Genomic DNA, 24,723 nt, shown 5'->3' on the forward strand with positions numbered 1-24,723 from the left:
GAAGATCAGTGCACCTAAGCATAAAATTTCAATAAAGCATAAGTAGGCAAGGAGGTACAGAAAAAGATGTTTTGAAACAATTCATGAAGCAATGCTATTGGAAAAAATTGGGGAAGCCAAGACTCCAACATTTGGAAAGCATCAGGTTGTCTGCACCTGCAATCATGCCAGACTAACTAATTTTCAACTGCACAGCGCCTATTTGCTACTTGATCCAAGTTTGTGAAATAATACATCACTTGAAGTCCTACTGTTCCTTCAGTGAAACTGCAACAACAATCTCTTAAATAGCCCCTTAATACTCTTCTGCCCTTTTACTATACCCCAAATCAGTTGTACAAAGTAGCTGCCACACTGACTTCCGGTGGCGGCGCGGCGCCGGAGACAGCCGTTTCGGGCTGCCCGCTGCTCAGCTGTGTTGTTTTCACCCGAAACAGCGCCGATCAGCTGTTCGGGTGAATTTGAAGCCCCCTCCTCGGGAGAAGAGGAGGGGGAGAGGCCCCAGGTAGGGGTTGAGTTCTCCGGGGCCGCCTGAGCTTAAAGCTTGGGCGGCTGAAGGATTGAACTCCCCCGTAGCCTGGGTTGCTCCCAGCTGTTCAGCGTCTCTGCTCCGGGATTCTTGGAGCAGAGCCAGGCGTTTGCGACCACCCCTGCCAGAAGGAAAGACCCTGGAATAAAAGGAGCAGGCAGAGCGGTACAAGAGGAAAAGGTGAAGAGGACTTTTATTTTTACTCTCTAGCTTAATGGACTTTTTAAACTTAAAGTGAAAGTGCGTAACAAGTAAAAGTAAAAAAGATGGCGGCTAAACCTCCCTCAAAAACTCTTCGGAGTGCTGGAACTTCCCCGGTGCAACAGACATCGTTGCAAGCCTTGCTTCCTCCTGCTGCATTGACATCGAAGGATTTACAAGATGCTCTTGAAAAACATGCCCAGGTAATTTTAGAAACACTGGGTGATAAATTGGCAAAGGTGGAGGAGAAATTGGAGAAAATGGAGGAGAGGATAGAAGAGAGGATGGAAGAGAAATTCAGTGCGATGAGGGTAGACATTTTGTCTACAGTGGAAAGTGTGGCTGAATGTGTGCAAGGTTTGGAAGAAAAAGTGGAAGATTTGACTCAAAAAAATGCTAATTAGAAGTAAAGCTATTGGAGAATGAAGAGTTAAGAGATAAAATGGACAGAGAATTAAGTCTTGTTCAGTTTCATCAGATGCAGTATGCTGTTAGAATCAGAGGCTTAAAAGAAAATATTAAAGAAGACCTAAAGCAGCTGATTTCTGAAGCTCTGGAAGCAGTATTGGGTCAGTCAGCATCTGAAATAAAGGGATGCATGGATAAAGTTTTTCGTGTTAATTCATGGATTGCTAGACAGAGAAAGCTACCTAGAGATGTGGTGGTTTATTTTGCAAAGAGAGAAACTAGAGATGAAGTTATTCAAGCCGCCTATGATACTAAAGTAGTGGTTGCTGACCAAGAAGTTTTGGTTTTAAAGGAAATTCCTCCAAAGATTTTAAGAAGAAGAAAGGACTTTGCATTTCTTGTGCAGGAACTTAAGCAACGTGATATAAGGTTCAGATGGGAGATCCCAGTTGGATTGGTGGCGATGCATGAAGGTAAAAGATACCGTCTGGTCACTGTGACACAGGCGCGTGATTTCTACAATAATGTTTTAAAAGCAACTCCACTATCACTTCTGGAAGCGGCAAAGGGATCTGGAGAAGAAGATGGACAGACAGAGGAGAATGGTGCTGGAGGGGATCAAACTATAACTTCGTTGGCTGATGTTGGAGAGCTGAGGGTGACGCGTGCTGCTTTAAAAAGAGCAAAACAAATAAAAGAACAAGACCAGCAGAAGTTTATGGAAATTTCAAAGCGTACTTATAGCGAGGCAGTGGGAGGAGCACGGCCCAAAGGCGACAGAGGGGCTATTAAAGATGTGCTCCAACAGCTTCGGGATGACAAGCATGGCGACTAAATTTCTAACCTGGAACGTTAATGGACTAAATTCGCCTCAGAAGAGAAAGAAAGTTTTTCAATATTTAAAACAATTTAAGATTGATGTTATATGCTTGCAAGCGCATATTAGGGCTATGGACCAAAAGTTTTTATTGAACTCAAGGTTGGGTACGCAATTTGTCGCCTCTGCAATGAATAAGAAAAACGGAGTGGTTGTCTATGTTAAAAGTGCTTTAACAGCGGACTTAATTGAAGCAGACAAGTATGGAAGATACGTAATGATAGATTTGTTGTTAGAAGGCAAAAAAACGCTTTTAGTTGGACTGTATGCTCCTAATCAACAACAACAAGCTGACTTTTTTAGCTTACTTCATACAAAGCTTACCCAGTTGGATTACAAATCGTTTATTTTTATGGGGGACTGGAATGGTGTTTTGGACGTACAGATGGATAAGGCTGGTTTTTTTAAGCGTGTTCCGTGTCATGCCAGATTGCCTAAATCTTTTTTTGAAATGAAGGATGATTTGGAATTGCGAGACATTTGGCGTGACACACACCCGCATGAAAAGGATTATACTTTTTTTTCTGATAGACATCAATCTTTTTCCAGGATTGACTTCATTTTGTTGACTAACGATTTTTTTTCTAGGATTAAGAAGGTAAAGATTTGTGCAAGAGCTATTTCTGACCATAGCCCAGTATGGTTAGAGATTAATAAGGACAATAGAGATAGGCGCTCGTGGCGTGTAAATGAGAACTTGTTTAGAAATCAGAAAAATGTGGAAGAGTGTAAACAGCGAATGAAGGGTTTTTTTGAAATTAATATGAATAAGGATACTTCTATGGACATGGTTTGGGATGCTAGCAAGGCCTATATGAGAGGGGTGTTGATATATATGAATAATAAACACAGACGTACTTTGGAAGCTAGAAGGAAAGAATTGGAGAATGAAATTAAGGAAAAAGAGAATGCCTTGATTCTGAATCCATTGGATGTGAAGACTAAGGAGGTTATTAAGCTATTAAGAGGACAATTCGATAAACTAATGGCTGACCAGGTGGCTACCAATTTGCGGTTTGCCAGGCATAACACTTTTTGCAATGCTAATAAGCCAGGTAGATGGCTAGCTTATAGACTAAGGAAAAAGCAGAGGGCTTCTAATATAGACAAAATTGAATATAAGGGAAAGGTAGTGTTTCAACAGGATCTTATTAAGGAAGCCTTTGTGGATTTTTATTCTAAATTATATGCTAAGGAGAAGATTAATGAAAAAGACATTGATGTATATTTGGAGAATGCTAGCATTCCGGTTCTTACGCAACTACAAAAAGAGGAGATTAATCAATTGATTACAGAAGAAGAAATACTTACAGCAATTAAGGAGTTGAAGGTGGATAAAGCGCCAGGTACAGATGGTTTGACTGCGGCCTACTACAAAAATTTACAATTAGAAATGATAAAACCGTTAAAGGAATTGTTCCAGATAATCCAGAGAGGGGGAAAGGTGCCTCCGTCTTGGAGAACTGCTTTTATTTCTTTGATTCCGAAGGAAGACCAAGATGTTACTCAAGTAAAAAACTACAGACCGATATCACTATTAAATACAGATTATAAGATATTTGCTAAGGTGTTGGCTAATAGATTGATGAGGGTTCTGCAACAGATGATTCATGGGGATCAAACTGGGTTTATTAGTGGTAGGCAAATGAAAAATAACGTGAGGCATATAGTTGATGTGTTGGAATTTTTGGAAAGGAACAACCAGATCCCTGCGGCGCTAATTTTTTTAGATGCTGAAAAAGCCTTTGATCAATTGAATTGGCAATTTTTGATGAAAGTTTTAAATAAAATGAATTTTGGGGATAAATTTCTGCAACCAATTAGGGCATTATATCAAAAACAAACAGCCCGAATAATTGTTAATAATAGCTTGTCAGAAGCATGTAATATCGAGAAGGGTACAAGGCAAGGGTGCCCGTTATCACCTTTGTTATTTGTGTTAACATTGGAGATATTACTGGTAAAAATACGGAACTCGGAAAGAATTAAGGGTATACAAATTAGAGATCAGGATTATAGATTGAGAGCGTTCGCAGACGATCTGGTTGTTACAGTGACCCAGCCGGAGAGCTCTGTTGTGGACCTGATGGAGATAATAATGCAATATGGGAAGGTTTCTGGATTCAAAGTTAATGTACAAAAAACTAAAATTTTGGTTAAAAACATGACAGCATCGCAAAAGGCCCTTTTAGAAGGGTTAACTGGATTTGAGATTGTTAAAAGGGTCAAATATTTGGGGGTGCTTTTGTCGCCCTCTAATACAAAACTATATAAAAATAACTATGAAAAATTATGGGGAAAAATCCAAAAAGAAATGGAGAGTTGGGAAAAACTGCAATTGTCTTTGTTGGGGCAAATTGCAGCAGTGAAAATGAATGTCCTGCCTAAATTTTTATTTTTATTTCAAATGATACCGGTTCTTAAGAAAGATTCTAATTTGGAAGAATGGCAGAGAGGTATCAATAAATTTGTCTGGGCAAGGAAAAGGCCACGAGTTAAATTTAAGTTTATGCAGGATACTCGTGAAAGAGGTGGTCTTAAAATGCCTAATTTTAAATTATATTATGAAGCTGCTGCATTAGCAGGTATAAGTGACTGGATTAATTTGACACAAGAGAGATTATTAAATCTTGAGGGCCATGACTTGCTGTTTGGCTGGCATGCATATTTGTTGTATGATAAGAAGGTAGATAATGTGTTTAGAGTGCATATTTTAAGACAGGCATTGTTGAGAGTTTGGAAGAAGTATAGACATAAGTTAGACTGTAAGATACCATTGTGGGCAATTCCAAAACACGCAATAGAAAACATAAATGTTGGTTTTAAACATGATGTGACTACGTATAAAGAGATTTTAAGCTTGGAAAGAAATGTCTGGTGTTTGAAACCATATAGCTTCTTGTGAGATGAAGAGATTGTTCAAACTTGGTTTCAATATATTCAGCTACGGGCCAGGTGGAAAGAAGACCAGAAAATTGGCTTTACAATGACTGATGAAAATCTGATAAAGCAAATTAGAAATCAGGGACCAGCACATATTAAACGGATATATCTTGCATTGATAGAGATTGACTCAGAAACAGAACTTGTTAAGGACTGTATGATAAAATGGGCTCAAAACATCCAAGAAGTTATTACAATGGATACGTGGGAAAAGATTTGGGTGAGGAACGTAAAATTTACACAAGCTCAAAATTTAAGAGAGAACTTTTATAAAATGTTTTATAGATGGCATCTAGATCCTAAAAAGCTTGCAAGTATGTATCCGAATTATCAGCCAAAATGCTGGAGGTGTGGTGATGAAGATGCAACATATTTTCACGTATGGTGGACTTGCAAAAAGGTTAAGGCCTTCTGGATTAAAATTTGGTGGAATATGCAGAAGATTTTCAAGCAAAGGATAAAGTTTTGTCCGCAACTTTTCTTGTTGGGAATAATTACAGATGCTACGGTTGTGGACACTAAGCTGATGTTGAATTTAATTACGGCAGCAAGACTCTTAATAGGTCAGTATTGGAAGAAAGAGGAACTGCCGACTATAGAAGAATGGACTTTAAAGGTTTCTGACCTGGCAGAGATGGCAAAGATTTCGGCTTATTTGAAAGATCACTCGCAAGAACGTTATATTATGGAATGGAGAAAATGGATTGAGTATATCCAGAACAAATATAGGACTAAAAAGTTTCATGTAGCATTTGAATAAGTCTTCCTTTTCTTTTTCTTTCTTTTTTTTCTTGTTTTTTCTATATATATTTAATATTAATAGTGTTTGTATTATCCTATATGAGCCAGAGAGTGATAGATTTTAGAGTTTATGGTTGTTAGCATATGGATGTTTATGATTGTTTTTTTCTTTGTTTTTATACCTTGTACTTAGCTCTGGGAAGTCGGGGGGGGGGGAGGGGGAGAGGGGTAGGGAGGGAGGGAGAGGGGAGGGGGAGGGGGGATTGTTAAAGAGAAAATGTATGTTAAAACTTTTCAATAAAAAAAAAAGTAGCTGCCACACTTTGTCAAATGACAGGGCCAGCTCTAGAGTTCAGTAACAGAACCTTCCTGCAATGCCACATTACAAAAGCACACATTTTCTATGGCTCCTGATCTGCACGCATTTCCAGAAAGTGCTCTGAAAGTTGCCACTTCAAAGTAATTATTAACAGAAAGGGAGATTATTAAATACATGGGGAGTAAGCCTATTACCTCATTTAGCTAAACTTAATTATATAAAATCAAATTAGTCCCCTTACTTTTGGAGTGTATTCCAGGCATATCATCTAAAGACCAATTACAAATCTTGGCTTCAGAAAAAGCCACTCATCCCTAATACACAAGGCCCCTGTCTTTGGATCAATGAGAAACAACGAAGACAATTTGAACTCTCTAATGGAAACTCTTTTCTCCTAATTTAAGGCACAATTTAAGCCTTGGCTGGCAATCGCTATTATTCAAGAAATCTGCTAGCAAACAGTGAGATATCTGAATGAAGTTAATGTTTGAAAAAGCACTGGCCTTTTTAGGAAACCCTGCTTAAGTAATTTTCAACATTCTCACGTCTCAATTTCAGCATAAAATTAACATTTCAAACAAACGCATACAGCTGAGGGGCTGCATAATGCCAGTAATCTTGTTCTTTCCCATGAGAGACATTTATACTGAATGTATGAATGACTGCAAAATGCTAGAATGACTACAGGATGCTAAAATAATTGAAGCAACACTGGCATTAATAACAAACCTCAAAAGGTGATAAAGGGAGGTAAAATTAATAGACTGGTAACCCATCATTCAAAGAGCGATCAAAATAATATATATAGACCACTTGGAAATAAGGAGAAATTTCCTGACAGTGAGAACAATCAACCAATGGAATAGACTGCCTTCAGATGTTGTTGATACTTCATCACTGGAGGCTTTCAAGAAGAGAGACTGGACTGCCATCTGACAGAAATGGTGTACAGACTCCTGCTTGGGCTGGGTGTTGGACTGATTCTGTTACTCTGTTCTGTTCTTTTCTGTTGTTCCGTTCCGTTCCGTTCTATTCTATCATTCAAGAAATAACATTGCCTCTTGGGTCAAATCCCCAACTGATTACACTAAATTAACTATAATATTCCAAATCATATAGGAGCATTAGAATTTGTTCTTTGCCTACAATTATCTTTTTTCTCATTCAGTTTTTTGAAGTCCAGGCTTGTTTGTTCTCTAAGACATTATTTCTGAACCTTTATGATATGTGGAATGGCTAAGGAATTCTGGAAATCCACACATCTTAAATTTGCTCATACTGAGAAATACTACTCTGAGGCTTGATATGTTTTTAATTAGCTCTTACTTTCTTAAAAATGGGGAGAAGTTTTGACTAGAAGAACTAGGCTGAAATCTTCTTTCAGCCATGGGATTCACTGGGACAAGTTACTACCTTAGTCTGCACACTGCGCTATAGCAAAATGTTATTTATTTTTGGCTTATAGCATGATCTGAAAGTCCAAATTACATGATTTGTAAGCAGACGTTTATCCCCCCAAAAATACATGAATCATCATTGTTAACCCAAGAAAGAAAGGGCAGAAGAAACCCACGCAAACCATACTGAATTCTGTGAGTAAAGGATAAAATTTAAAATTATGTATAAATATTTTACCAAGTGCTGATTACAGAGTCCAAAGTTTCTTCTCAAAACCTGTAATATAAACCTCTCCATTTTGTTAGTAACTGATAAAAAGCTTCCTTTTGCTGTTGTTAAAAACTGCCCTTTAGTTTCAATTTGGTTTATTTTGAAAACTCACAGTTCCTCCCTGTATATGTTTTTACTCCCATGTTTTCCCAATTTCTATGGTGTTTTTTCCTCATTTGGGAACTGAACAGCACTAACTATACTCTCCTCTTAGTCTACAATCTTTCACTTTCACTTCTCTTGACCTAAAGCTTATTAAACTTTCTTCTCTTACTAACACCCTAGACTTTGCCACCAACTACTCCAGTATTAAGTAACCTATCCTTCCTCTTTATGCTAACCTTATCTTGGAATATGCCTTTAGGCACTGAAAACACTGCTCAACTTAAGAATCCCAATTAAAACATTCCCAGTGACTCTTTTGCCTTTATCTGAACACATCCGCCACATTATTTCTCATGATCAGGGACAATATTTCTATTGCTGTAACCTAGAACTGCATTTGCCATTTTTGCAGTCATATTTCTGATTGAGTTTGAAATCTATTACTATTCCAAGATTGTTTTCACAAGGCATCTCCCATTCTGTACTTGTGTATTTAATTTTGTTTCCACAAAACTTTGTGCTTTTTTATTATTTTCAGCTAATTTCTCTAACCAATAAAGATTACTTTAATTGTTATGTCTATTTTGAGGAGATTCACTACCTAACTCAAATTTATATCTTATAATATAATTAGGGCAAGCATACCCTCCACATCTTCATGCAAGCTATTAAGAAAAGGACTGAAGGGCAGAGAATTCAAGAGGGATCCTCGTGGCACCATACTTGATACCTTAGTAAGTTACAGACAAGGCCATTGAGCCCACACTTAGCTAGTTTGTTAATAAGAGAATTGCGTGGATACACTGTCAGATGCTTTGCATAAATCAAGTTTATTAGATCTACATTACGGCGAGCTTGGTGTAGTGGTATAGGCCCTGGGCTAGAAACTGGGAGACGTGAGTTCTACTCCCTGCTTTAGGCGTACAGTAAAGCCAGCTGGATAACCTTAGGCCAGTTATTCTCTCTCAGCTCCAAGAAGCAAGCAATGGCAAACACTTCCCAAAAGCCTCACCAAGAAAATTGCAGGGACTTATCTGGGCATCTGTCAGGAGTCACTACTAAATCAAAGGCATACAGAAGCACAAAAAACTCCTACAACATTGCCACAGTTTACTAAGGAATCCAGTTAGTCAAACATTTGAGAAGATTAACCTGGCAAAATTTATGAAGTCTATACTGTTTTCAATGTGCTTACTGTTCAATGTCTTTATATCTGTCCTAAAAACTTCTCAAGTATTGCTGTCAAACTGACAGATTGGTAGCTTCTTAGATCCTTTCCCCTCATTTTGAAGGAGAACAAAGTGCCCTCCTTACTGGTCTATGAGATTTCTCAAAGATAATATGGAAAGAATTAGCCTTTGTGATCTTGTTTTCCTCGAGATCAAAAATGAGCCACAATGTACTGTTCAAGTGTTACCCGCTCTCTTTCCTTGGACAAGGACTGCTTTTGTGCACTGGATAGGACTTGAGGACAAGAGGGCAGAAAGGTGATGCTTAAATGGACACACAAGAAAGCAAATAAAAAGGTGCCGCAGTTCACATTACCGGGGTCCAAGTGATAGTAAAAACAAGGGGGCTACTCATAAGCACAAGAGTGTATACATCCTTCAGACTGCTCACATCTACTCTAAGTGATCTGACTAAAACTACAGGGCACGTATGGGATTCTCCTGTCTCTTAATTACTAACAAGACATTAAAATAATATCAACTCATTAAACATAGCAGGACAAGCTAACAGAGCAAGGCAGCTTCTCTGGGCAAAGGAAAATAGAACATTCTTTATATTAAGTATTTCATTGATACAAATCTACTTTGCTATGAACCATTCCTTCTGTTGGCGGAGCTGCCAAGTCAGACATATGCCACATCCTGACTCAATTTCCAGTGATCAGCACCCTGTTTTCCTACCAACATCTCAAAAGAAGCTAAGAAGCTAAGGACAGAAGTGGCAGACATGCCTCAATAGGGCTACCTATATACTAAACTGACCTTCCTCCCTATCTAAAGGTCAGGAAATTAAATGCAGTTTTGGAGATAACCTGATAAAAATGGACTTGCTGGGTGAGCCAAAGTCCAGAAAGGCAACCTACCTAAAAATATCAAAGACTTGCAGAGAAGAAATGGATTCAGAATGAAGTAACACCTGGATGTCACTTTAACATTAAATGCATTATTTAGAACTTAGTTACACATTAAAACTTTATTCTATAGCAGTGTTTTTCAACCTTAGCAACTTGAAGATGGGTGCACTTCAACTCCTGGAATTCCCCGGCCAGCATAGCATAGCTGGCCAAGGAATTCTAGGAGTTGAAGTCCACCCATCTTCAAGTTGTCAAAGATGAAAAACTCCATTCAATAGGATTACTAGAGAAATATAAAGAATAATCCTTTATTTTAGTTATTTATATTTCTGAAAGCTATTAAGGAGCAGCTGACATATACTGGTATAAATAATAAATAAATAAAATTTATTCTGCCTTAGAGGCAATAGAAGAAAGGATATAAAATACACTTTGCATGGATTTTGCACCTGCAAAAGGAGGGTGTTTTTGGTGCTGCTGAAAACAATTAATTTTGATACCCCAATCACCCATAGAAGAATATTAACTTCTTTAATGTTTCCACTTTTCCATCAATGAAGTCCAACTCTCTTAATAAACTTTCTTAGGACAAAGACAAGAATATCACAAGTATAATACCAAACTAATCCTAAGGACTCCAAGTGATGTTGGTAATGGGTATTATAGGTTCACTCAGAGTTGTGACTCTCAGGTGGCTCTCCCAATCTTGCTGTCCTGTGGCTTTCCAGTTTGGGCACCTTGGAGATAACCAGCTACTTTTTGGCTTTTATTTAATGGTTCATACAAAGCATTATGTGGTTTGTTAAGGTGTTGTGTGAATCCAAACATATCCCAAAGTATTGGAAAGTATAATTTATGGTTTAGTATAAACTGAAATTTAATCTTTCAGTATCACCAGACACCATAGTTCTTAAACAGCTGCCTTTTCCTTACCTACTTTATTGTCACAACTACCTTTTCCTGGGTTTGCAAAACTTTGAGAGAGTACTAGATTGCATTTTTTTATTCTTTGCTAAATTCCTGCCAAATTGTTAGTGAACATGTCTCTTAAAGAAGATAAAGTAAAGAATTACTTTCTACATTTCCTTATTTTCCTATTTTAAATGCTTTCAATCTTTTTGCTACCTTTGTAACTGACATTTCAGCACCAAAAGTTCTTCAGATGGGTAAAGAAACATTCTGACAGGTTTTTTTTTTACATTGCCTCTTTACGTTTTCTTGCAATGGAGTTCACTCATGGTATATTTTACCACCCAACTTCCACAATCAAGCCATGGGACATATTGCCCTAAGAGAGTATGACCAACCCCAAATCATTTAATAATTCCCAAAGGGAAGAGATTTTTAAATCCAGGTCCCCAATTCTAGGATTCCAGCAGTATTTACATGGCCTTGGGATTTCACAATATACATTTTAAAATTAATAATTTATACTTAATTCAATAATTCATCAAGGAATTTATGATGCTGTGTGTAGGACTAATTCTGCTAAGGATTGAGTTAGATGCAATTTTAGCCATCTCTTTTAGTTCAACAATATACATTCTTTCATCTCCTTCAATTTCTCAACAGTCGCAAAGACCAGATTAAGACAACATCTCCAATGATGGATTTTTCCAAAACTTGTAACTCCAGGAGCTTTTTCAGTTCCATGCTTTTAACCCACAAGAGTGTTTTTAAAGCAATTTTTTTAGTTCCAGCAACTATAAAGATACATTTGAAACTGGAAGAAAACATCTGGTAACAATCAAGAAGCTGAGAAGAGCTCCTTGACTATTTCTAAGCCTAGTAGAAGCAGAATACCGGTATATTAATACAAAGCAGATTTCAATTCATATAAATTATCAGGCACCTTTCTCTGGCTCAGAATTGTTACATTTTTAATATGTGTCTCTCTGCTGATTCCTATTAACAAGGAAGTAGTGTTTCCATGTTCACTGCTGCTGACTGGTTATATCTGAATATATTTAAATAGTGCGAGAATAGCACTGTTTTTGTTCCATTACTATATTTAGCATTTTCTCTACTAAAACCATGTATGCAAAGCATGGAGGACATGTCATTCCTCTAATTAACTCAGTATTCCCCAAAGTGGAATGAGAAGTCCCAGATTCCACAATAGTAAAGGTTTTGTTCATGCTGCATAGAATTCTGGGAGTTAATACATCTGAAAGACTGTTATGTGAAAACCAACAAGATAATTTATTTAACTTTTAAAGGTGCTTAACCTACTATTCACCCATCTCTGTAATCCAGCAAGCAATGAGTGTGCCATGTTATTTGATTTAGCTTGCCTCTCCTCTTCTAAGTGCCGAAAGGCAAACCTGATATGAACTTTTCATCCATCAGGACTTAATTAATCATTCAGCAGTCTCAACTGCCAATTCCCCAACCCACATCTCTTGGTGACACCCATTATTCCACAATTCAGATAGCAGATAGAAAAGCAGAGTGATATAAGAAGCCTAGCTTTTTTATTTCTTTATAAACAGCTCAGTTACACTTTACAAGTCATGAGGAAATGATTCAACTATATGGTGAGGCTCATTCATAAGTTTAAACAGGGAGCAGTGGGGAAAACATACTCTGCATGCAAGGTTCTATGCTAAATCAATGGGTGTTATTGCTGGAGAAGCTTAAGAAAGGCGTTTTATAAACACCGCTACAAAACAAACAGGAACTCCTTTATCTTGAGCTAACAGACCTCAGATTGTGGGTACCTTTAAAAGCAGTAATATTGTGCATTGTAACAATAGAAATCGGCTTATGACAGCAGTGCCATTTTCTTAGTTTTTCATAGAGCCAATGTGTTCAGTACCATTAAATTATTGATGCTGGTCTGTCTTTTATATTGAGCTAACAATGTAGAGCTAATGGTATCTGCATGGCATGCTGACATGCAAGTTGAGATACCACGCCCTTGTAAAATGCACTTCCTATGGGATTAAGATTATTGTACCAGGTGTACAAGCAAATAAATGACGTGGGAAGGAAGTCTTGGAATCAATCCAAGCTAATGAGAGCAATTATGCCATTCTGAAACATAAATATGAGAAACAATAAAACAATTCTATCATCAGGGCTTCAGTTCAGCAAGAGAAACCACAAGAAACATTAGAAATGCTAAGCAATTAATGAGGCCATGTCTAAAAAAAGTGGGTATATGCTGCAATGTATGAAAACACTTGCATAGTTTCTCTAGATAGTGCTATATCCAAACTACACACAGGTACAATAAACTTTTGCAAAGAATCTAATTTGCTGAGAAACAAGGAAAGCTCAGGTGTTTTTTTTAATGAAAAAATGACAGTGTTAAAATTCCATTGATCTGATAAATGCAGAGTAAATGTAAGAAAGCACTTTGAGACTGAGTTGAATTCCTCATCACTACAAAAACATAAGTGATCATAAGAACCTACTTTCTTGAGTAGAGAAGACCCATGTACAGTGGTGGGATTCAGCCAGTTTGCACCATGTTGGCAGAACTGGTACCTAACTTTTTGTTGCCCAGGCCCAGAATGGACTTCCGGAAACAGCATCCACACAGAGAACCAGTTGTTCACATATCTGAATCCCACCACTGACCATTTTGTAGAAGAGACATTGTAGGACTACAATATATACAGTATACCCATGCAGACCACTGCACCAGTGTTATTGGTAAAAGAAGTAACACAGAGCAGTATTTCTCAATCTTAGCAACGTTAAGATTCCTCAGTCAACAGTCCATGCATCTGAAAGTTGCTGAAGTAGAGAAACATTGAGTTAGATTGAGCAATGGCATTTTTTCCTGACAAAGAAAAGTTTGTCAGGCTTTACTGACACTGTCCCTTATAGCAATCCAACTTTTGTACACTTCAATTATTGGGTCAATTCCAATCCTGAAAATGCTAGGGACAAAAAAGATGTTTGCTTTTGATCCAAAATCTTTCAAGAAGAGACATTTTGTTCTGTTTATTTGGTAGTTTGGAGAAACCAGTCCATGCAAAGTCTTAGCTTTGCCCCATTCCTGCTAGCATACCTTGATTGATGGCTATTTTCTTGAATGGCTGGTGACTTGTTGAGGAAAGAACAGCAGCAAAGCCAGAGGGTAAAACCACTCACCCTGCCTATAACAACTGTCACACAAGCAATGCCAGTCCATAATGACTTGAAATTATGCAATAGTGACAGAACAGCAAATGATTTGCTGGAATTTTGTATGTTACCTCAAGGATAGAATTTGGGTGGTATCTGACTGTACCAATTTGGTAGTACAGAAAAGCCCTAAGTGAGCTATTTCTCTCTCACCTGGTGGTGGATTATGTTACTTTTTCCAGAAATTATAAGGTTGTGGTTGCTTTTTGCTTTGCCTTTCTCAGGACTTTCCCAGTTTTTGACTGATTCAATAAGCAAAGAAACAAAAAATTCCCTCTTGATCAACTATACAGACTTTGGTCAGGAATCTGTCCCTCAGATTTGACCTGTAGGTTCCCAAAAATTATGCACATGATTTTGTTTCTGTATTCTGGTGCTCACTTGTAGCGAATCTGGTTGATGTCTATGCAGTGTTCCATGCTATAAAGTTCTGGAAGCAATTTATGTAGAACATTTCAACTTTTCTCTTTCAGGAAGTTTTTTTTATAGTTACAATAATCATATTCTAAATAAAAATTATGCATAATATACAATTAACCAAATTCATAATGTGCTTTAACTCCCCTTTAACATAACTACAAACAAAGTACCGTATTTTCCGGCGTATAAGATGACTTTTTAACCCATAAAAATCGTCTCAAAAGTTGGGGGGTCGTCTTATACGCCGGGTCGTCTTATACGCCGGAAAATATTATTCACCTCTCTGATCTGCAGTCCCCGGCAACGCGCTCCAAAGCCGCCTCCCAGCCAGCATGTCGCCGCCAAACTTCCCAGCCCACACCGCGTCTAGGCACTGCAGCCCGGATGGGTCCGGTCCTGGTCAAGGATGCCGCGGAGCCCGCTGGCACCGGGCGAGACCCGGCAGAGTTGTCCTGCGCGCGCACACGCGCTGGCCAGCTTCCGGGCATCGGTGTGTCAATCAATCATCGGATCGGGGGAGTGGACGGAATGGCTTGGAGCTGAGCCGCCGCTGTCGCCATCGCCACCGGGGTTCGGACGGGAGGGAGAAGCCTCTTCTTCGTGAGCCTCCCCTGCCTCCGAGCCAGGCCGGCGATCGCTGGAGAGACGGACGCGGCGTCGGACGGTCGGAAGAAGCAGCTGACGCGTGGAAGGCAGGCTCACGACGAGTCGAGGTGGGCCTGCGTCTGTGGCGTGCAGGGATGGCGGGGGTGGCTCCCGTAGCGAGGGAGGTGCGTCCATGGGGAGACGGGTGAGGCCCGTGCGGCGTGCTGCGAAGAGGGGCCCCGCTGAATGTCGCGCCCATAGGCCGCGACAGACAGTAGGAAGGGAGCACCTTTGCTCCTGCCGAGGCACCGCCTGACCCGCGCCGACCGGAAGAATCGCTTGCCTGGTCACAGAGTGCGGAACAGCGGTACTTGGTGCCCCTCTTGCCCGCAGACCATGCAGCGGCTCTTGCCAGCCGGCCTCGGCATGGCCGCCCCAAGCCCGGCTCTCTAGCGCGTCTTCCGGGCCCGCCTGGCCAACCGTCTCCTGGGCGGGGCTTGGCTCCAGACGCGGCGGCTGCTCCGTCTGCAAATGCTTTCTCAAAGCCAAATCACGCTTGGCCGTGCGGCTTCTGGCGTGCTGTTTGCAGAGTCTGGCCTGGAAGAGCGCGTGGCTTTGCACCATTTGCATCAGACGGGGCTGAATCTGAATCGGGCTTGTGTCGGACACTTGGCAACTGGCATGTAAGTATTTTCCGGCATATAAGACGAAAAACCTTGAAAATCTTGTCAAAAGTCAGGGGTCGTCTTATACGCCGGGTCGTCTTATACGCCGGAAAATACGGTACCAATAACAATATCCCACTAAAATCTACTCATAAGCTAAATGGAACGTTTTAGTCCCATATTTGTTCTGAATATAATCTATCCATCTCCTCCAAACTGAAATATATCTTTCCTGTGAATGATCTTTCAAATAAGCAGAAATCTTAGACATTTCTGCAAGATTCGAAACTTTAAACACCCATTCTTCTATAGTGGGCAAACTATCCTTCTTCCAATATTGTCCTTCCAGTAACCGTGCTGCTGTTATCATGTTCAACATCAAGTTAGTTTCTTTAACATCACAATCTACAACAATACCCAATAAAAACAATTGCGGAGAAAACTTTATCTTTCTCTTAAAAATCTTTTGAATGTCCCACCAAATTTTGATCCAAAAAGCTTTTATATTTCTACAAGTCCACCACATGTGAAAATAGGTAGCTTCTAAACTACCACATCTCCAACATTTAGACTGTAAATTAGGATACATGTTGGACAACTTCTTGGGATCCAGATGCCATCTATAAAACATTTTATAAAAATTTTCTCTTAAGTTTTGAGCCTGAGTAAATTTAACATTTCTGACCCAAATTATCTCCCAGGTGTCCAACGAAATTGGTTCCTGAATATTTTGTGCCCACTTTATCATGCAGTCTTTAACCAGTTCCGTTTCCGAATCCAATTCAATTAAAGCATTATATATCCTCTTTATATGTGCACAATTTAAATCTCTAATTTGTTTTACTAAATTTTGATTTGTAATTGTGATGCCAACCTTTTGATCTGACTTCCACCTAGCTTTCAATTGGGTATATTGAAACCAAGAGTAACTTATGTTTTCTTGTCTTAACTCCTCTAATGATTTAAGTTGCCAATCATTCCCTCGCAATCTAAGTAGTTCCTTATAAGAAACCATATCCATACTCACTCCCATAGATACGCCCTCTATCGCGTGTCCAGGAATTCCCCAAATCGGTATTTTATAATTTAACTATAATCCTGTATTTAGCTCTGGGAAGTGGGGGGGGGGCAAGTGGGCGGGTTTGGGGTGGGAGGGATTTGGGGATATATTGTAAAATTTTGTTTTTGTAAAACTCTTTAATAAAAAAGGAAGTTTTTTTAAAAAATACAGAAAATTAAACTTAACACAAAATGTTTCAACTGCAAATACTCATCGTTATATAATATATGGTCTGACCTGACGTTGCACCACCTGCCAGAATTCAGAAAAGGCAGCTTGCTCAAGTGCCTTTAAAGAAAAATTGTAGGGGCTGGGAGGGGGTAAGGAGGTAGACTCTGACTAAAAACTAACAGACAGTTACATTCATATGAATTACAATATTTAATGTGCCTGTAGTCTGGAACATGGACATCCTTTCTTTCTTTTCCTGTCCATTACTCTATCTCTAAAGGTAAAGGTAAAGGTTACCCCGCACATGCGTGCTAGTCGTTTCCAAATCTAGGGGCCGGTGCTCATCTCCGTTTCAAAGCCGAAGAGCCAGCGCTTGGCCGAGGACGTCTCTGTGGTCATGTGGCCGGCATGACTAGACGCCAAAGGCGCACGGAACGCTGTTACCTTCCCACCGTAGTGGTTCCTATTTTTCTACTTGCATTTTTACGTGCTTTCGAACTGCTAGGTTGGCAGAAGCTGGGACGAGTAACAGGCGCTCACTCTGTTACGCGCACTCGGGATTTAACCCGCCAAACTGCCGACCTTCTGATCGACAAGCTCAGCGTCCTAACCCACTGAGCCACCACGTCCCTATACTCTATCTCTACTTACCAGCTATTTATCACCAGGAGAGTGACCTAGTCTCTTTTTTGCTTCTCCCAGCTGCCCTGCCTCCACCAGCTGAAACACTATATATATAAAGTAGAGCTATACATGGCAGAGAATACATCTTTCATCACTTATACATTCTTCTATCAGCAAGAGCACTAACATGTACAGCTTTCTTTGAATGCCACTATTATTTGCACACAAGGGGCAGGATGCCTGCATTTGGAAATGGTGCCGTGGTGCTAAGTTCTTCAAGTAACTTTCAACTATTTATAGAGGAGAGCTGTAACTGTCTGAAAAGCATACGTGATTAATTCAAATGTTCTGATTTGATTAATGCTAACATACAGTAAATAAAACAGAGGACAAGTTATCCAGATGGCAAATATCCTGAAATCGTAAGTTCCACAGACAAAACTATAATTCATCTTGGCAATTTGTTATTCAATTAAAATCTAGTTAGTAGGTAAAAATAAAAAAGAACTATTTAATGTACAAGTAGTTGCCATCTCTAAAAATGTTTTCTTGTTGTTACTAATTATCTCATAACATTAATCCCAGGGGATTACTATTAGTACCACAACAAGGGAGATGCCACTCTTTTGGTGTCACTAAAGCTATGGAACCTTCCTACCACAACAATGTCTATTTGTGTGTTTTCTTGATATAATACAAGAGGGGTTTACTATTGCCTTTTTCTATGCGGTATGAAATGCATTTGCCATTGTCACAATAGTTAGCATCCACCTCCAGCATCTTCCTATGTCACTGTTATCCAATATAACCACCTGCTTGTTTTAACTGGACAACTGCCTTGGGTGACCCTACTGGGACTATATATATCTGGGATACACTCCCAGCATTCGTTGCTCAAACCTCCCAGGGACACTTCTCCACCATGATGAGGCAGTATATCGGGACTTGGGGGGGGGGGTAAATTGGAGGAGGAAAGATTAATAGTCTGCACATACTAATGATGCTACTCTGACAGATGAAAATGCAAATTATGTGCAAACTCTAGTCAAGAAAGTCATGAGCACAATTAAAAATGGGACTATGATTACATAAAAGGACAAATTAATGAAAACAGGTACAACAGCCAGCCTTAACACTGACAATGAAATGCTGAAGTGGTATATAATGTATGATTTTTAGGATTAACAATCAATTACAAATGAATCAGCAGTCAAAAATACATGCAGAATACCACTTAATAGAGCGGCAATTAAGATATTGGGAAATATATTCAGATGCTGGGATTTGTCGATATCTGCAAATATCAGAATTGTGCAGGAAATTATTTTCCTGGGATATTCTATAGAACTGGCCCTTGGTCACTGAAGAAGCAGGATGGAAAAATTATTTATATTTTAGAATGTTGGTGTTAGAAAAGACTTTTATGACTATAGCACGGATAGCCAAGAAAATAATAATAATAATAATAATAATAATAATAATAATAATAATAATAATAATAATAATTATTATTATTATTATTATTATTATTATTATTATTATTATTATTATTATTATATTATTATTATTTGTATACCGCCCTTCTCCCGAAGGACTCAGGGCAGTGAACAGGGCAATACATATTAAAAAACAAGATACAAAAATGAAAAACGATTAAACAAATGCCCATGAATAAGTTAAAACACATTAAAAATAGTTTAAAACAGATTAATAAAACCCAACCCCATCCCATCAGGCCAGGCCAGCTTGTTCGAAAAGGTAGGTTTTGAGATCGCGCCGGAAGGAGCGGAGGTCAGGCGCCATCCGGAGCTCGACCGGAAGATGGTTCCATAAATCCGGCGCGCCCACAGAGAATGCCCTCCCCCTGGGGGCCACCAGTCGGCATTCTTTGACCGGTGGCACCCTGAGGAGGCCCTCTCTGTGGGAGCGTACTGGGCGGAGGGAAGTTGACGCCGGCCGCAGGTGCTCCCCAAGGTATTCTGGACCCATGCCATGTAGGGCTTTGTAGGTCATTACCAACACCTTGAATCTCACCCGGAAGACAACTGGAAGCCAATGCAGCTCGCGGAGCAGAGGTGTAACATGGGAGTGTCGGGAAACTCCCAACACAACTCTCGCGGCTGCATAGAACTGAGCATAGAACTAATCAATTCAGAATTGTCATTACGAGGCACAAACAACCAGTTTAAAATTATCATATTTTGGATATATTATGTAAAGATTTTGAAAAATCTGTACTGCTGAAAAAGTTAGAAGGAAAGAGAAGATGAAGGATGATCAATAGCAAGACAGATGGACTGGTTTACAGCAATAAGTGCATCCATGGAGGACTTGAATGGCCAGGTTCGGGATAGATGTTTCTTAAGAAGTATTGGTTACTAAAAACTGATACTGACTTAATCAGAAAAAAACAAGCAGGAGCTCTCTGTAGGGAAACCCTTCCTGTTAGAGCTAAACTACGAGGGGCAAAATTAAAATTAATACACAGTGCTGATGACAGTAAATGGGATTCTGCATTAATAATTGAAACAAACCTAAGGCATTCCAAAATTTCTTCCAAACTGGAAGAAGACACTTCTGTGTTTCTGCCAATAAAACCTTTTCGATGTGGCTGGGTTGAGATGTCAGGTGATGAGACCCTAGGACAGAAGAACTCGTCTATTATTAGGAAAAAAAACTCTGAACTTCCAAAAATAGATCTAGAAATGCTGACATACACAGCTATAAGAAAATCTGCTCACAGATCATGCTAGTAGTTTTACAAGGAAACTTAAAATCAAAGCAAGAAATTTAAGAAGCATGAGCAAGAAAAACGTATGTTGTTAAATAAAGAAGGGATAGGTAAAAATAAGTAGATCAGAATTTGTTGCTCTAACTTACATGATTAAATGATTCAGCCATGAAACCGTATGACAGAACAAAGTGGCAACAATCAAACAAGATACTTGGTTCATAACCCAATAACCACCACGAGTTATTATAAAAAATAATAAAGGTGGGATATGAATGAATGACCAACCAGCTTTATGATACACCCGATAGAAGGAAATTTTGAGGAATTATGCGGCTAATTGCAAGAGTTTCTAGACACATTATAAAGAAAAGGCACTGATATTACTAACTGGTGATTTTAAGGCAAATGGGTGAAATGGGAGAACCTGAAATAATTGGACTGAGTAAATCCAAAAATGTACAAATACGTAAATAGAAGATAATCCTATTGGCAACACCTTCAAGAGTGTCAATAATTCTATTCATGGGTATTACTGAATATATACCGTATCAGAATCAAGTAGATTACATAAAAGAAAACAAAAGATAGAGAAATGCACTCGTCATCCAGGATATTACTAGGGACAGATTGTGGAATAGACCGTAATGAATATATCAGTTAAACGTAGAAAGCTAAAACAGTAAGTATGCCAATAAAATGAGATCTAGAGCAGGGGTCCCCAACATTTTTGGGCACCAAGTATTGGTTGTGTAGAGAGAGGTTTTTCCACGAACTGGAGGGGGTGTGATTTTGTGTGCTGCCTGCATCCTGTGGATGGGGCTTTCCTTGTTGGTGTGGACCGGTTGCTGGCATGCCGCAGCCCAGTACTGGTCCACGGACCAGGGGTTGGGGACCCCTGATCTAGAGGACATACAATCAAAATATAATACTGAGTATGGAATAGCAGAATTGAAAAGGCCTTTGGAGGTCTTCTAGTCCAACCCCCTGCTCAAGCATAATACCCTATAGCGTTTGTGGACAACTGGCTGTCCAATCCTTTCTTAAAACCTCCAGTGATGGATCACCCACAACTTCCAGAGGCAAACCGTCCCACAGATTGTTCTTGCTGTCAGAAAAATTCTTCTTAATTGTAGGTTGGATCTCTCTTTGATAATTTTCCATACTTTCAGTCCTGCCCTCAGGTACTTTGAAGAATAGGTTGATTCCCTCTTCTCTGTGATCACCTGACATCTCACTGCAGTCTCATCCAGAAAGTGAAATATTTAGCACACTTCATTTATAGGAAACTAAAGCTGAGGATCTATGAGAAGAACGAGACACATGAAAAAACTAAAGTGGAAAAACAATATTCTCAAAATGAAAAGATTCCAGTGCTTTCAGAACAAGTTATCCTAATTGCCTTGGGCAAGAAAAACTGTATATATTAACTGAATATACTTTTGAATATCATCTTTTGGTATCAAGCTATAAAACACAAAAAAATAAAAAAATAAAAATGTCAGCTAATGGAGAAAATAAAATGACCAATACTTTTAAGATAAGAATATTGGAGAAATCACAGAAAACATGAATTTTAGTTAGGAATACTCAAGAATAATTGCAGAAGAAACCACCAGAGAAAAATGTGATCAAAGAAATCAAGCTGTTTATGGACTGTTTATGGACAGTATTATAGGATGACAGAAAGAAAATATTCTCCCCAAAGTGAAGCACAATAGTAGTCAGGTAGGAAAGCATGATTTAAAGTATACTTTAAAATGGTTTAAAGCTACAAGGTAAGATGATAAATGGCTACTGTTTCTTTCAACACAGACATTATATGGCCTAGAGACAGAAAAAGATGAGTGTTCACATATATGGCAGAGAAAGTGCAAATTATTGAACTACTATACTAATTTCTCATGCAAACAAGTGTCTGAAAGAAGCCCTATAGGGACAGAGAAATCCCCAATATTGTAAATAAGGAGGTTTCAGAAAAAGCAGAGTGATTCAAGAACAGATAGCTAATATAAGATGGTCTGTTCTAGTTTATAAAGTAATACAGCAAAGCTTATAATTTATACCAGAATAAGCTAAAGGATGTCAGAAAATGTAATAATTTTTGGAAAGACCTTATGTATAAGAAAGTACTGTAAGAACAGAATTTAGAAGAGTTCAGAGTAGCAAAGCAAGACAAAAATCACTTCCAACCATTTTTTAAGCAATTTAAGCTATGTTGATAACCCCAGGTTTGTTTGCCAGAAGAAGAGGTCATCTTAAAGAGCTCATTGTGAAAGCAAAAGTGAGGAAAGCAATACCTGACTTTGTGTTAAACTATTAGGAAGCACTAATGCTTAGTGGATGTACAGTGGACGAGAAAAAGTAAAGTTGGTGGATAATTTTATTTTCGTGAGCTCAGAAGTAGATAAAGGTGGACAGCCTGCCAGAGAAGAGATAGTCTGGAAAGGATGTCAATGACAGATTTAAGCAACGTCATGAAGGATGTCCCCAAATATTAAAATAAAAGCTAAAGCAATTATTTTCTAGTGAGAATATACAGTTATGAAAGCCTGGCATTAAGTAAAACTCATAGAAAGAAGTTAAACACCTTCTAAAGGTGGTTCGTATAAGAAAAGACTGCAAGAAGAACTAAGTAATCAGTCCTGGGATAAGTAAAAGCTGACTGTTCCCTTCAGGCAGTGACTAGTAGGCAGAAAATCAGACCATTTGGATATAAGATGCAGATTATGAACATAAAATAAGACCGTGCTTAGAAAAAAGGAAAATGAGGGAGGACAACTTACAGGACAACATTTGGAGTAGTACTTAGTACTGAAGATAAGTCGAAGAGGTAAGCATTTGTCTAAATGTTTCACTGAGAGCAACCCCAATTTGACGTGTCACCTAATACTCCAGCTTAATTAAACTGAATCACAGCAAAAGCATATAGGTTTGGGCAAGTAAAGAATTTTGGTTTTAAAGAATTTTGTTTTTTGCAATATACAGCATATGTACATTGCAAAATGATAATTATACCACATACACACAGAGTAATACATTGTTATTGATTTCATAAACTTCCTATCTAATTTGCGTAGGATGTTCTAAATCTTACTTGTTATGAAAGCTTTATAGTCTTAGTCATTTCCTATCAATTTACTTCCCAGTAAATCAGGAATCTTATTCCTCTTTCACAGAACGTGCCCTCTAGAACAGCATCTCCCACAAAGCCACTCTCCTGAAAGAATTCCAAGTCTTTTTTTTTCCACGGCTTGAGCCTGGATGTTTAAAAAGCCTACAGTGTAAGATTTTGTATGTTTGAACTTTTTTCCCCCCTAGACATGCATCGGTCTTCTCACTGTTTATATTGTTATTTGTTGTTTTTAACGTTAGGTGTCATTCAGTTTTTATAGAGTCAGGGGGCCTTATAAATGTGGCAAATCAATGAGGAAATAAGTGCACAGAGAGGACCATAGTCTTGATATACTGCACTCAGTTCAAGGGCTGTATACAGCTTCCAAGAAACCCATTGTTGTTAGCTGCGAAGTCGTGTCCGACCCATCGCGACCCTATGGACACCCATTAATACCCATTAAACCCATTAATAGGTTAGAAATCTGAATTAAATAATGGTGGGTTTTGTCTATTAATATTTTCACGATTGAAAACTTGCCCTTTTTTTAAATGACCTTTAAAGCGGGCTCGGATGAGTCCAAACGAGCCAGGCGAGAGGCAAGAAGGGCTGCGCTGACAGGGGCGAACAGCAGCCAGAGCATCTCGACCCCGCTCGGTCCTTAGGAGGAAACGGCGCCCCTCCTCTGCGAACGAAGCCAGCGGCGAGGAGGGCTCCTTCCCAACCGCTTCCCCCTCTTTCTCTCCGAGCGAAGGTCCTTCTTACCTTAATGTTACAGAAGACCTTGCCCTGACAGGTGTTCAACCGCGGAGGCTTATCATCGGTTGCCGGGGCTTTGCCGTTTTCGGACTGAAGCCCCATTGTCTGCTCAGGCTGCCGAAGTGCCCGCACCACTTAGCCCGGAGTCCGCGCTGCGCCTCCGTTTGCCGGCCGAAGAAATCGCAGCAGCAGCAGCAGCAATCGGATCCCGCGCTCGCTTCTATTCTCCCTTGCCATCAGCCCCTATGGAAAGAGCGGGAGCTGCAGTTTTTATAAGCCTGCCCTACGCTCCGATGTGCTGAAGATACGTGGCTTTCCCCTCCCTCTTTCCTCAGCTACGTAAAAACGGTCGGGTTCTCGGCGGCTACTCCAGAGAAGCAGGTGCTGGTTCCAGTTCGGGTCATTTTTGGAGACTTTTCTTAGACGCTGCCGACCCTCCCGCTTTGTTTTGCTTTAGTTGCAGAGCGTAGGAAATCGGACGGACCCTATTGGGAACGTCAGTGAAATTCTTTCCCTCCCAAGTCCCAACTTCAAATCCTCCGAAAGGAGATACTGCGGGGACCCCGCTGGAGGAGGGCGTCA

At 39.4% G+C, this 24,723-nt stretch overlaps 1 protein-coding gene across 4 annotated transcripts in view; it reads right to left on the reverse strand.

The window, feature by feature from the left end:
- The window catches only part of SLCO2A1 (solute carrier organic anion transporter family member 2A1), a 73,537-nt gene extending 49,160 nt beyond the window's left edge, over positions 1–24,377 (reverse strand). For 3 of the 4 annotated variants that reach the window (XM_081329079.1, XM_081329077.1, XM_081329076.1), the window contains exon 1: positions 24,148–24,377. In XM_081329079.1, coding sequence (XP_081185205.1) covers positions 24,148–24,243 — 96 coding nt within the window. In that variant the 5' untranslated portion in view covers positions 24,244–24,377. The remainder of the gene's footprint in view (positions 1–24,147) is intronic. The other variant, XM_081329078.1, reaches the window with a different exon arrangement.
- Between the last annotated feature and the right edge of the window lie 346 nt (positions 24,378–24,723).

The sequence above is a fragment of the Vipera berus genome (assembly GCF_964194415.1).
Source record: "Vipera berus genome assembly, chromosome: 5".
In the NCBI taxonomy this organism is placed as follows: Eukaryota; Metazoa; Chordata; class Lepidosauria; order Squamata; family Viperidae; genus Vipera; species Vipera berus.